Source organism: Microtus pennsylvanicus, chromosome 7 (assembly GCF_037038515.1).
Source record: "Microtus pennsylvanicus isolate mMicPen1 chromosome 7, mMicPen1.hap1, whole genome shotgun sequence".
Classification (NCBI taxonomy): Eukaryota; Metazoa; Chordata; class Mammalia; order Rodentia; family Cricetidae; genus Microtus; species Microtus pennsylvanicus.
Genome location: NC_134585.1, coordinates 4254374 through 4269079, shown reverse-complemented (window position 1 = coordinate 4269079; position 14706 = coordinate 4254374). Strand labels below are relative to the sequence as shown.

Here is a 14706-nt window from a genome sequence, read left to right as displayed (position 1 = left end):
AACCTTCCTTTCAGAGACCTTTAATACAGTTCTTCATGTTGGGGTGACCTCAACCATAAAATTATTTTCATTGCTGCTTTATAACTAATTTTGATACTGTTTTGAATTGTAATGTAAATACCTTATATTTCAGATGGTCTTAGGCAACCCCTGTGAAAGGGTTGTTTAACTCCCAGTGTGTGTGGGTGTGGGTGTGGGTGTGCGCGCGCGCGCGAACCGCGCACATTTGTGGCTGCCAAGGACAACTTAAGGGAGTTGAATTTCTCCTCCTGTTGTGTGAATCTGAGGTCAGATTGAGTTCACTCAGCTTTGCATAAGTACCTTTTGCCCACTGCCCTGCTCCTCCACCTTCAGTCCTCTTTGCTGAGTGGTATGAAACATTGTGTTGCTCAGCGGTGTGTGGGCAGATGTGCACGTGCATGTGAAGAGGCCTCTTCCTCAGCTCATTAAGAAACTCCAGCACAGGACTGCTGATTTCCTAACATTCTTTTTTTTTCTTTTGCTTGAACTTAGGGTCAGAGGCCTGGCCTCCAGGGGTTTGTCTTAAATATGTCGGGGGAGACCAGTTTGGACATGTGAACATGGTGATGGTGAGATCTCTAGAACCCCAAGAGATTGCAGATGTCAGTGTCCAGATGTGCAGTCCCAGCAGAGCAGGAATGTATCAGGGACAGTGGCGGATGTGCACTGCTACAGGACTCTACTATGGAGGTGAGTATGTCCTCATGCAGACCAGGGCAAATGAATTAGGCAGCACCTGGCAAGCTTCACGTTGTTGCTTACAGAACTAATGAATGTGTAACAATAGCATTGTGGCCTCTCGTTACCCGTGTGGTTATTGACACATTGGTCCAGTCTAGTACACTTCCTTTTACCTCAGAAATTTAAACTTCAGTGGAGTATATGAGCTACACTTGCATTGTAAATAACCATTTACTGGCGATGCTGACTTCACTGTTTAATCCCATAGTGCTGTCAGAATACTGGCTGCAGGCCTCGTGACCACCTCATGACCTCGTGATCGTGATGTAGATCAAAGAGTGTACAAAATGTGGGTGTTCTTCCAGTTCTAGGGACTTGACCTACTGCTGACACCTCTTAGCCCTCCCCTTATTGCCTCACTTTTTAGACAGGGATGCATACTCTACATTTTCCAGTCGCTCTCCAACCCTGTGCGCACTCCATAGTAAGTTGTTAATAGCAACTGCCCAACCAGTTGCCTAATCATAGCCATCAGTCTGTACACTGCCTTACCCTAGTGTCCTTAGGTACTTCACTGCAGATGTTTCTTGAAAGGTAGTGTCCTGTTTCTCCTCTTCTCTGCTTAGTTGCATCTTTACCCCGAAATTACTGCCTTGTGAGCTGGATCCATTTGGGCCTGCTGACCTCATGCACCTTGAGGCATCAGCTCCTCCCAGTTGTCTGCCCAGGATGTTCACATTCACCTCTGTGGCCAGGGCCTGTTTTCTGGGCTTCAGGTTGTAACTGATTATGGACAGAACACCTGGTTATTTTGTCGATTCAGATTTAAAAATTTCCCGCCAGCAATATTCTGTGGAAATAAATCAAATATCCTGGATCGGACATTTGTTCTCTCCACCTTTCTTAATTACAAACCGATTCTTACTGGTTCCTCTGTATTCTGTGCCTTTGAGGGAGTTCTTGACTGGCCTGGAAGGTAGTGGGACCTTTGGAGTTACATCAGTCATCCTGGTGGTCATGGTCTCTTCGTCAGCCCAGGGAAACAGATGTTTTTACAGACTGAAAGATGTTAGTGGTAGAAAGAATGTTTTATCGTGTTCCATGACATCATTGCTCTGCCTGGGCCTCCTGTAATGCAACCAAATGCCTTTGCAGAAGATGAAAACTTACCTTACAGCCTGGCCGACGCCCACCGCAGTCCCCAGAGATGTCCCTGAAGATGCCCTGCGGTTGCTTTTCTGTGTCCTCACTCATGTTCTTGTTTGAAATCTTTCTTTCCACCGGATTTCTGCGCACACTCACGGCCTAATACCACCACTGTCCTTATTGCATGCCTCTTTCCACTTTCCCTACTGCCCCAGGAAAATTCACTGGTCCCTTCCCCGTCACTCCCTATATTATATCATTTCTGTGAATAGGTGTTTTCATGCAGTGCCTTTTGGAGACCAGAAGAGGGCATTGGATCCCAGGAACTGCAGTTAGGGGTGGTAGTGAGCCACCAGGCCAGTACCTTTGAGACAGGGTATGGTTTGCACAAAGCCATTCTGAGATCCCTATGTAGGTAAGAGTGACCAATGACTTTCTGAGCCTTCCTCCCCCAGCTCCCAAAGACTGTGATGACAGGCATGTGGTACCACCTCTGCTAAATTTTGTCTTTCCATTTCTCCTTCTCTTCCCTGTGTTGGGGATAAAACTTCATCTCTTCCCTCAATCCTGTCTTTTTTAGTTCAGGTCTCAGGCTATTATAATTCTGCATATAACCCAGGCTGGCACTAAACTCTTTTTTAAAAAGATAGTTAAATTTTTGTTTTGGTTTTGATTTTTGAGACAGAGTTTCTCTGTCTAGGCTGACTGTCCTGAAATTCTCTCCGTAGACCAGGATGGCCTCGAACTCACAGAGATCCACCTGCCTCTGCCTCCTGAGTACTGGGATTAAAGGCAGGTACCACCACCGCCTGATTAAAAAGATATTTGTTGCAAGGAGCCTGCTTGTTCATCCCAGCCACTTAGCCTCGAACTAATCACACAAAAACTGTATTAATTAAATCATTGCTTGACCCATTAGCTTTAGCTTCTTCTTCTTCTTCTTTTTTTTTTTTTGGTTTTTCGAGACAGGGTTTCTCTGTGGTTTTGGAGCCTGTCCTGGAACTAGCTCTTGTAGACCAGGCTGGTCTCGAACTCACAGAGATCCACCTGCCTCTGCCTCCCGAGTGCTGGGATTAAAGGCGTGCGCCACCACCGCCCGGCTTAGCTTTAGCTTCTTATTGGCTAACTTTTACATCTTAATTTAACCCATCACTCTTAACCTTTGTTTTTTTTGTTTTGTTTTTTCGAGACAGGGTTTCTCTGTGGCTTTGGAGCCTGTCCTGGAACTAGCTCTGTAGACCAGGCTGGTCTCGAACTCACAGAGATCCGCCTGCCTCTGCCTCCCAAGTGCTGGGATTAAAGGCGCGCGCCACCACCGCCCGGCCACTCTTAACCTTTGTATTGCCACGTGGCAGTGGCTTACCGGCAAAGATTTGGCATGTCTTACTCTAGTGGAGGCTCCATGGCTTCCTTCTCCCAGCATTTAGTCGAGTTTTTACTGCATAATTCTGTTCTTTCCTGCCACAAGCTCAAAACAATTCTTTATTCATTAACCAATAAAAGCAACACATAGACAGAAGGACCTCCCAGACCAGATATTTACTTTTTTGTTTGTTTGTTTTTTTCAAGATAGGGTTTCTCTATAACTTTAGAGCCTGTCCTGGAAGTAGCTCTTGTAGACCAGGCTCGTCTCAAATTCACAGAGATCTGCCTGCCTCTGCCTCCCGAGTGCAACACCACCTCCCGGTGTAAAGATACGTATTTGTCCCAGAGTGTGTGTGTGTGTGTGTGTGTAAGACATAGATACCATGTGCATGCAACAGCCCTTTTAGGTTAAAAAGAGTTGTCAGGTCCCCTGGGATGGTTGTGAATGTCATTGTGGGTGCTTGGAAACCCCAAATCCTCTGTAAAAGCAACACACACTCTTGTTTTGTAGCAGGATTTCTCGATGTAGCCCAGGCTTGCCTTGGCTTGTAGTAATCCTTCTACGTACCTTGCAAATACTGCAGTTTCAAGTGTGTGTTGCCACGCCTGCTGTATGCTTGGTTTGTTTTGTCTTGTTTTCCTCAAACATGCTGCAGCTTAGTGAAGTTTAAAACAAATATCTCTGTTTTTAGATGAGAACTAGTAATGTCAGTGGCTGTGGTGTTGACTTGTTGTGTTGCTCTGACATAAGCATTTTTCTCACTGTTTCAGAGGTGCCAGTAGTGTGAGTCATGGTAGGGAAGGCATGACAGCTAGGCCATTCTTCCATGGTCGGTGCTTTTGGTGCCATCTTGTGCATATCTTGGCTCATCAGGACAGAGATGAACCAGACTGCTCCTCAAAGGCCCACTCTTAGTGGTTTATGTGCTGGTGTGTGTGCCACTACCATGCCTTCTTCCAGTTCTCCCGTCCTGTAACACCTCTCTATTAGTCATGTGGTGTGACCCTCCACTTTCTCTTCCCTCACCCGGAATTCAGATGGCCATGGTTTGAAAGAAACCTGCATCTACACAGCTGTCTGAATCTCCAGTCTCCAGCCACCTACTGTTGTACTTGGCACCTCTTCTGGCTCTTTTGCCCCTTTTCTCACTGTGTAGCTCAGGTTAACTTGAAATTCTTCCAGTCTTCCTACTGAGTTCTGGCATTATGTGTGGGCTACCATCCTAGTGCTGGGTTAATGTGTAGGCAGCTGTTCTAGGTTCCTTTTTTACTTGTTAGCCCTCCTTTAGAGCATTCTTCATTTTAAGCTAGTGGAATGGCTCAGTGGGGAAAGTGCTTGCACCCAGGAGCTGATTTTTATACCCACAAGTGACACACATATGCAAAGGAAGGAACCAACTATTAGAAGTAGTCCTTTGACCTCCACGTGCACGCTGCACCACACACATACACTAAATAAGTACAATTATTTTCATTCTTTTTAGAAAAAGAATACATGCATTCTTTTTGGTTCAGTTGCTTTTTTGAGACAGAATCTCAGTGTGTAGCCTTGACTCTCCTGGAACTCACTATGTAGACCAGGCTGGCCCTGAATTCACAAGTAGTCCAGCCTCCCTTATCTTGGTGTGCGCCACTGCACGGCCACACACACACCCCTTAAAATTTATTTTTTATGTAGATGAGTGTTTTGCTTGCATGTTTGTGTACTGTGTGTATGCCTGGTGCTCTGAGAGGCCAGAAGACATCATATCTCCATGGAACTAAAGTTACAGATAGTTGTGAGCTTGAGTGTGGTGCTGGGGACTGAACCCAGGTCCTCTGTATAAGCAGCCAGTGTTCTTAACCTCTGAGCTGTCTCTTCAGACCCTAAAAAATTCTGTTTACTGTTCTTCAGACGTCAGTTTCCAATATCAGGTAGAAGCAACTCTTGAATTAAAAACACATAGTTTGGTTTTTGGTAGAAATAATACTGTAAACTGATGCAGGCTGTGTGAAAAGTGTTTTAGAAGAGTCATTTAAAGTTATAAATGAAATTTAAAATTTTCAAGTTTTTCTGAGGTTGGGTTTTGCGGATTCAGAGAAGGAAGCCTGCCTCCAGGTGTGCTGTCACCAAGTGGTTAAGGCAGGTCGGATCTGCTAAGTCAGAGGCAGTGTGAAATGGTCGTCCTCTTCAGAGAGTAAAGGGAGGCTTTGGAGGGAGGAAAGGATGCAGTTATATTACAGTCTCAAAAATAAAGTATATTTAAAGTTAAAAAAAGAATCACTGCATTTCTCAGACAAATCTTCATCCAGAAATGTAGATGATATGTTCTGAACTCTGTGACTATGGTGTGGAGATGCAGATGATATGTTCTGAACTCTGTGACTGTGATGTGGACATGCAGATGGATATGTTCTGAACTCTGTGACTGTGATGTGGAGATGCAGATGAATAAGTTCTGAACCTCCATGACTATGGAAAGGCAAGTCATATGAAGCAGTGACTTTTGTATGGGACCAGTGACTAACCACATGCTTGTGTGCCTGAGTTTGAATCCTTGAGAGCCTCACTATTGCTGCGCTGAGCAGCCTCAACTGATTCTGAAAGCATCATTTCCTTTGTGATCGCCCCACTACACCACAGTCCCCACCCACAGAGGATTTGGTAGAAGGGCTGTGATATTTTGAGTTTGTGGGGTTGTTTGTTTTTGTTGTTTGAAACAAGATTATTCTGCTTTGTAGTCCTAGCTTTCCTGGCGCTCACTGTCTAGACCAAACTGGTCTCAAACTCACAGAGATGAATCTCCTATTGCTGCCTCCCAAATACTGGGATTAACAGTGTGTCGTCATCCTAGTCCCCCATGATGGAATTTGAAAACAGCACCGTCACCCCTGTTGTGGCAGAGTCACTAGTGGAACACTATAGAGTTCAGGGTTCTGAATTTAAGGTAGTGGTGGATTCTTTTAACTTACAAGCTGTTTGTACCTGTGGGTTTTTGTTTGCTTGTTTGTTACACAGGTCTTACTGTGTAGCCCTGGACTCCTGGACCTCACCATGTAAATCAGGAGCCTTAAGCTAACAGGCAGCTGTCATCCGGGCTAACTGAACACATTGAATGTATGATGCATCCTCATTTCAGAAACTCTTATAGGTGGGAAGAATTCAAACTTAAATGCATACAAAGTTTTTTTTTAAATATTTATTTATTTATATATTTATTTATTATGTATACAATATTCTGTCTGTGTGTATGTCTGCAGGCCAGAAGAGGTCACCAGACCTCACTACAGATGGTTGTGAGCCACCATGTGGTTGCCGGGAATTGAACTCAGGACCTCTGGAAGAGCAGGCAGTGCTCTTAACCACTGAGCCATCTCTCCAGCCCCATACAAAGTTTTGTTGAATTATTTTACAGTGGGAATTTCTACTAAATATCCTTATATATTCTTGTCCCAGATCAGACAGTCATCCTGAGGCTGTCAGAATTGCTTTGCCTTCAGTCTTGGTTTGTTGTCTGAGTCAATATATGGGGCTTTTGAACTTAATATGAGATCTTGGTCTGCAGTGTGTAGTGAGGCGCAGTGGGCCGCTTCCCGCCTCCCAGCTCCCGGCCACCGGCTAGCTTTACCCAAAATAATTACACGGAAACTGTATTCTTTTAAACACTGCTTGGCCCATTTAATAACGTTGGGCGCTAGATGAAGGCGTAAGTCACAAACAATCCCACACCAGTTTGGAATTACAATTAATAGAATGGTTATTTATTTAAAGGGGAAAAACTTACAGATCACCGTCCCAGACAACAGCCCTCTGTACAATCAGGAAAGGAACCTAGTCTCCGGAAGCGGAGCGGGAAGCCAGAGAGAGAAGTGGCCCCCTTTTTAAAGGGATAGAGACCACGCCCCAATGGGCTGGTATCTCCGCGGCTATTGGCTGAAGGAGCGGAAGGAGCTCCCGCAACAACAGTGTAAATTCCTACTTAGAATGTAACCGTTATTGGTTAGAGAGCCCCGCCATCCTTTAGGTTAAAGTTGGGTCACTGAGGGAAGGCTGGTAGTCTTTCCTGTCATGGTGTTGACACCAGCCATATATACTCCCGTGGATTTCAGTTAGAAATCAGTTAATTCCCTGCTTGTCTTTTTTTTGTTTGTTTGTTTGAGTTTTTGAGACAGGGCTTTTCTATGTAGCCCTGGCTCTCCTGGAACCCAGTATGTAGACCAGGCTGACCTCAAAGGCATAAAGATCTATCTGCCTGCCTTTGCTGGGATTAGAGGTATGCACCATACCTGGCTTAGCTATCTTGAGCTCTGTTTTTCTCTTTTTGTCTTGAAAGAACTTGTGCTTTCAAGTTATGCAAAGGGAATGCCAAGATGAAGCTCTGACCCTCGGCAGGAAGGCCATGCCCACGTCATTGTCAGGCTGCTTGTGGAGTTGACATGGTCTAGAAGACTGTAATTAAAGTATTGCTATAGTAGCACTTAAAGTCAGTTTTCCTCTTTCCATTTCTCTTTTATATTTATAAATTAGAAATGGTTTTTTATATTTAATTTTTTAAAATTTATTTTGTATATAATGTTCTGCCTGTATGTGTGCCTTCAGGTCAGGTCAGAAGAGGGTACCAGATCGCTTTACAGATGGTTGTGAGCCACCATGTGGTTGCTGGGAATTGAACTCTAGTCCTCTGGAAGAGCAGCCAGTGCTCTTAACCTCTGAGCCATCTCTCTAGCCCCAACTTGAGATTTTTTTAAATGTTCTTCTGAACTGGTGAGATGGCCCCTTGAGTAAAGGTCTTTATCACCAAGCCTAATAACCTGAGTTCCATTTCCTGGATCCTCCATGGAAAGAGAGCTGTTCTGCAAGTTGTCCTCTGACCTCCACATGCACACCGTGGCATGCATGCATCTTACACACACATAATAAATGAATTTTAAGATGTCATTTAAAACATGCTTAAGAATGCATTCTGTTAATTTCTTTTCTTTTTTTAAAAATTTATTTATTTGTTTATTTATTATATATACAATATTCTGTCTGTATGCCTGAAGGCCAGAAGAGGGCACCAGACCTCTTTACAGATGGTTTTGAGCCACCATGTGGTTGCTGGGAATTGAACTCAGGACCTTTGGAAGAACAGGCGATGCTCTTAACCGCTGAGCCATCTCTCCAGCCCCCTCTTTTTTTAAAAAAAATATTTATTTATTATGTATACAATATTCTGTGTGTATGCCTGCAGGCCAGCAGAGGGCACCAGACCCCATTATAGATGGTTGTGAGCCACCATGTGGTTGCTGGGAATTGAACTCAGGACCTTTGGTAGAGCAGGCAATGCTCTTAACCTCTGAGCCATCTCTCCAGCCCTCATTCTGTTAATTTCAACATGGTATCATTTCACTATGTGTCCAGCTAATGGTTTGATATGTAAGACAGAGCCCCTCCTTATACATTCTACCAATTTTTTATTTATTTATTTATTTATTTTGTGAGGAGGATAGTCTCTCGGAGTTCATTTTCTGCTTGGTGCAAGGCACAGTTCTGAGGTCAAGATAGCTCAGTGTGACCAGGTGGTGGTGGCACACACCTTTAATCCCAGCACTCAGGAGGCAGAGGCAGGTGGATCTCTGTGAGTTTGAGGCCAGCCTGGTCTACCAGCTAGTTCTAGGACAGGCTCCAAAGCTACACAGAGAAACCTTGTCTTGAAAAACCAAACCAAAACAACCTCCACCACCACCAAAAACAAAAACAACAACAACAACAACAAAAACCAGCCTTGTAGCCATGAATGAGAGAGAATGGATTCCTAGAGAAGAAGCAGGTCCACCATTGTCTGTTGTGGGTCTTGGGAATACAGGATGGTGGAACATAGCACCCACAGAATACCTAGAGCCTCCACAGGAACTGTGACTGGATAAAGTGTCCAGGCATGGGAAAAGAATGGCTGCTAAGCCTCATACCTTGTGGGCTGCAGTGTGTGGTGGGGTAGGAGGCCTGAGAGTCCCAGGATAGGCCCTAAACAGATGCTTCTCAGAAGATTCACACACCTGTACCAATTGTTGGTTTTGGGTTTGGGGGTTTGTTTTTGGCTGGACTGGAACTCAGTTTCCCTTCTTAACCTTCTCTTGATAAGCTTGTCGGTTTTATTGTCCTTATAAAAGTCAGCAGCTGGTTTTGTTCATTTTTCCATATTGTTTTCAGTTTTGTAGATGTCTCTGTTGATTTTATTTTCAGATAGGGTTTTATATATGTAACCTGGTTGGCCTTGAATTCACTGTGAATCATACTAACTTTTAATACTGATGCTCCAAGGTATTTGAATTACAGGGTGTGGCTCAAGTAGTTTAATGTGTTTATACTCTTCATGTTCCTACTTGGTTTATTTTGTTCATTGCTAGTTTCTAGAAAGTGTAAGTCCTGGAATCGAGAAGTCTGTATAATGTAGTTGTTTAGTACTGTTCCCTCTGAGTGCTGTGTTAGATACATCCTACAACTTTCAAAATACTGGGTTTTCATTCTTATTCAAGTCAGAAGTATTCTCAAATTTCCCTAGAGGCTTCCTGTTTGACTCACAGGTTATATAAAAATGTGTTGTATAATTCCCACATTAGAAATGTTCCTGTTACCTTGTTCAGAGGCCTCCAGTTGAATTCCTCTGTGGCCAGAGACCAAGCTGTTGTCCTCTGTTTTTAAATTGTTGCTGCCTTTAATCCACCACTGTTGGAATCAGTGGCTATCTGCAGCGGTTGAGGGAATTCTGTTTCCTCAGACACCAACCCTTTATTTAGCTCTACTAAGGGAACTTATCTAAATCTGTCCCCCAAAGAACTCTAGACTCAGCCAGGCATTGGTGGCGCACACCTTTAATCCCAGTACTCGGGAGGCAGAGGTAGGCGGATCTCTGTGAGTTTGAGCCCAGCCTGGTCTACAAGAGCTAGTTCCAGGACAGGCTACAGAGAAACCCTGTCTCGAAAAACAAACGAAAAACAAGCTCTAATCTCAAAGGTTGAGGTGGAATTCTGCTCCTCAGAAAGGCTGGATAACAAGCAAGTAGTAGCTCAGCTCCTTTCCTGCATTTGTCCAGAAGCCCTTGTGCTTCTCCTCACCCCATCCACCCCAACACCCCTTAAAAATCCTTCTCTACCACTTCCTGTCAGCTAGTTGCTGACGCAACCTCCTGTCCATAGGTGAATTTATTTAATCAGACACATCTTTGTTTCATTAAATGTTCCAGAGCATAAACAATAGCAATACACCTTAAAAATAATAATCTTTAAAAAATATTTATTATGTATTCAGTGTTCTGCCTGCATGTATCCTTGCCAGCCAGAAGAGGGCACCAAATCTCATTATAGATGGTTGTGAGCCACCATATAGTTGCTGCAATTGAACTCAGGACCTCTGGAAGAACAGCCAGCACTCTTAACCTCGGAGCCATCTCTCTAGCCCTTAAAATAATATTCTGTAACACCAAAACATTTCAAGTCATGCTTTGTTAGCTGCCCATTTGTTATGTTACTTTTCACCCTTGTTTGCAATTTGGTACATTGTAAATAACTAGGTTGTTCTTCAGCATATTTAGCATAGAGAGGTGTTGTAGTATATGTGGGGATCTGTTCTTGGCTTCACTAGCTGCTTTTTGGGTTTCTCTTCTTTGACCAGAGGTATACACACACACACACACACACACACACACACACCAGACCTGCAGGCATGGTTGTCAACTTTCCCATTCTGAAGGCTGCCATATCTGTAATCCTTTCAGCTCAAGTTTTCAGATGGAGAGCACAGAGGGACAAATCAGTTCAGTTTCACTTGTGTCACCACAACCCCTCTAATAATACATCTTTACAAACAAAACCAGAAAGGGACTATGTGCCAGTCACAAGGTGGAAAAGAAACAGAAGCTAGGTGGAGGTAGTATATGCCTTTAATCTAGTTACTTGGGAGGCAGAGGCAGGTGATTCTTTTGGCCACACTGGTCTACAGAACAAGTTCCAGGACAGCCAGGGCTACACAGAGAAGCCCTGTCTCATAAAACAAAAAACAAAACACCAACTTAAAAAAACGAAGAAAGAAACAGAATCAGTAAAGGCTGGGAAATTCCACAGTTAATGTCAGATGCCAAACACAGTCCTAGGAAGCATGGGCAGCCCCAAACAAGTCCCCAAAGGGGAAGGAAAATGTTGCAAGAGACTGCTAGTTTGTTTCCCCCACCTCCTGAAATAACCACACAGAAACTATATTAATTAAATCACTGCTTGGCCCATTAGCTATAGCTTCTTATTGGCTCACTCATATTATTAACTTAACCCATTTATATTAATCTGTGTATCGCTACGAGGCCATGGCTTACCGGGTAATGTTCCTGCAGGGCCACATGGCTTTTCACTCACTCCACCTTCTTCCTCCCAGCACTCAGTTTAGTTTTCCCCGCCTAGCTCTGCTCTACCCTATCATAGGCCCAAAACAGCTTCTCTATTAACCAATGGTATTCACAGCATACAGAGGGGAATCCTACATCAGGAAAATGTTATAGGAGTGACACCCAAACTCTAAGATAAAGCTGGAGTCATCAGGACAGTGTAGTACCCGTTAGAAGAAACACACAGCATACACACACACCAGTAATCCAGGGAAGGACAGCACTGATGTGGTCCTTTGAAATGGTCCTTTTCTTTTTCACTTCACTGGCTCTGTCCTCTTGATTTCCATCACAACAGGCCTGAATAGAGGTAGGCCAGCAGATTGTCAGAAGGTGCTTCAACGACCTTCACAGGCTCTGCTAGGCTTTGTCCTGGAAAGATGGACAGAAAGTCATTGTAAAGGGTGGGTTTGATAAAACATTGTTATTTATACCTCCCAATCTCTTAAATGATAAGAAGATGAACAGCCCCTTTTAAAAGTGGGCCAAGTACCTAAACAGAGCAGATGTCTTGTTTAGAAGAGCTCTGTAATTATGAAGAGACACAGGAGGGCGTCCAGTGTACACAAGGCTGGGTGGTGGCAACACTTGCCTTTAATCCCAGCGCGTGGGAGGCTGATGGATCTCAGTGAGTTTGAGGCCAGCCTGCTGTACAAGTTCTAGGACTGCAGGAATGTTACACAGAGAAACCCTGTCTTGAAAAAAGGTGGGGGAAAGGCTTTGGTCTGTGTGTGCTGCTCCCACTCTGACATTCTTGGGAAGTCAATGGCAGGATGTGAATTCTGTACAATGATGTATGCTCAGTATACATCTGCAGGTGTAAAACACACAGCACCAAAATGAACAGGACAAGCTGTGGCCCCAGGTTGATGTCAGGGCCTCGTTGCTTCATCAATTTAGCAGACTGGCACAGTGGTGTGGCCACCAGTGGGGAAGCAGGCGGGAAGAAAATCAGTGGATATTATGAAATGGTAACCATGTAAGTTAGACTGGGCAGAAAGGGCTCAGCCAAACAAATATCATTTGTTTGTGGGGTTTTTTTGTTTTGTTTTCCCCAAGACAAAGTTTTTCTGTATAACAGCCCTGGCTGTCCTGGAACTTGATTTGTAGACCAGGCTGGCCTCGAACTCACAGAGATCCGCCTGCTTCTGCCTCCCGAGTGCTGGGATTAAAGACGTGTGATACCACTGCCTGGCTGTCAAACATCACTAACAAATGGTTTGAGAGTGACAGGGAGACGCACTTCAGTTCTAGACTAAAGTGGAATAGTTGGTTTGGTGAGCTGGAACAAGTTGGGTTTGATGTGAGTGGGGTTTTGGTGTGTCAAGATGCTATGATAAGTTGGAGAGCATGTTCTTTGTGCCCTCTGGAGGAGAGGAGAGTTAATGACCGTTCTTCGCCGAGATGTGTGTGTCAGTGCATCGGTTGTCTGTCCAGGAGGGGCAGATGGCAGTGGGTGAGCAGTGGAGCCTTTTTAGAAGAGGTCCAGTCAGATGGCTCAGACCTGCAGCACACCAGTACTGAGCAGGCCCCCCAAGTCTCTGCTCAGTGCTGAGCTGGAAAAATGTGATGGACTTGGATAAGCCAGTGGAGTAAGAATGGGAAGAAAGGACTGTTCCTAAGGACCCGCATCACTGTTGTCTTTCCCTCTGAGTCTGGCAATGACTTTGGTGCCTTAGGAGGGCATGTGGTTCTCTTTGGAGAGAGAATGGTAGGAGGTGGAGTTACTGCTTTGTTTATTGTGTTCTTGCCTTAGTCCAGCTAGGACTGTGATGTGGATTGAGAACAGTTTTCCTTGTTCTCTTTGAAGAGGGAGAAGGGTGGGCATGGCCAGCACTGTTCTGTGCAGTCCCTGGGGAGCAAAAGCCTTCCCAAGGCCAGCTCAAGCCCCCCGCCGTGCCGCCCTCATCTTCAGCCTTCATCAGGTCTGAGGCAGGCAGGGCTCACATCAACCATCTTGCTTCTGACTATTCAGAACACTCTTGGGGGCTCTGTAGAAGTCAGACCCTCCATGCCAGTAATCTGGACCGCTGAACCGTGATGCCACACCCTTTAATCCGGCATTTAGGAACCAGGCTGCTGGATCTCTGAGCTCAAGGCCAGCCTAGTCTACAGCGCTAGTTTCAGGACAGACAGAGAAACCTTGTCTCAAAAAGAAAAGAGCCGGGCAGTGGTGGCGTACGCCTTTAATACCAGCACTTAGGAGGCAGAGGCAGGCGGATCTCTGAGTTGAGACCAGCCTGGTCTACAAGAGCTAGTTCCAGGACAGGCTCCAAAAAAAAAAAAGAAATTTGTGAACCAGAGGGATAATTTGGGTTCTCTCTCTCTGCATTTATGGTGTGAGTGCATGGGTGTACATGCCTTCATGGACAGAGGTCTATTTCAAGTGTTTTATTCTGTTGTGTTTCCTATGAGGTTTTGTTGGTTTGTTGGGTTTTTTGTTGTTGTTGTTGTTGTTTTGAGTCCCCACCCCCCAGACAAGGTTTCTATATAACTGTCCTGGCTGTTCTGAAACTCACTCTGTAGACCAGGCTGGCCTTGAACTCAAAGAGATCCACCTGCCTCTGCCAACTGCTAGGATTACCCACCCAGCATGATTTGATATTTTGAGGCAGGGTCTTTCACTGTGTATCCCAAGCTGACCTAGAAGTCACAGAGGTCTTCTTGCCTCTGCCTTTGGAATCCTGGAATTAGGTGAAGCCATACACCACTTCTCCTAGCCCATTTTATGTTTTTAGATAGAGAATCTTTCATTGACTTTCATTACCAAGTCAGCCAGCAGCCCCAGTGACTCACCTGTCCCTACCTTCTGCACCCCACACAGCTTTTACATGGGTACCGAATCCAAACTCAGGTCTTCATGCTTGCCATGTAGGTTTTTATTTCATTCTATATTTATTTATTTACGAGACAGGGTTTCTCTGTGTAACAGTCTTAGTTGTCCTGGAACTAACTCTTGTAGACCAGTATGGCCTTATTTCATTTTTAAGAGTTACTGTTTTGTGTGTAGTTTGTGTCCTGAATGTGTGTGAACTACCTGCATGCAGTGCTGACAGAGACCAGAGGAGAGCATCGGATTGCCTTGACTTAGTCACCA

At 44.7% G+C, this 14706-nt stretch overlaps 1 protein-coding gene across 3 annotated transcripts in view; it reads left to right on the top strand.

The window, feature by feature from the left end:
- Ilrun (inflammation and lipid regulator with UBA-like and NBR1-like domains) overlaps nt 1–14706 on the top strand; it is a 68430-nt gene that overhangs the window by 30498 nt on the left and 23226 nt on the right. For all 3 annotated transcript variants that reach the window (XM_075979668.1, XM_075979667.1, XM_075979666.1), the window contains exon 3: nt 514–711. In XM_075979668.1, the coding sequence (XP_075835783.1) occupies nt 514–711 (198 nt within the window). The remainder of the gene's footprint in view (nt 1–513; nt 712–14706) is intronic.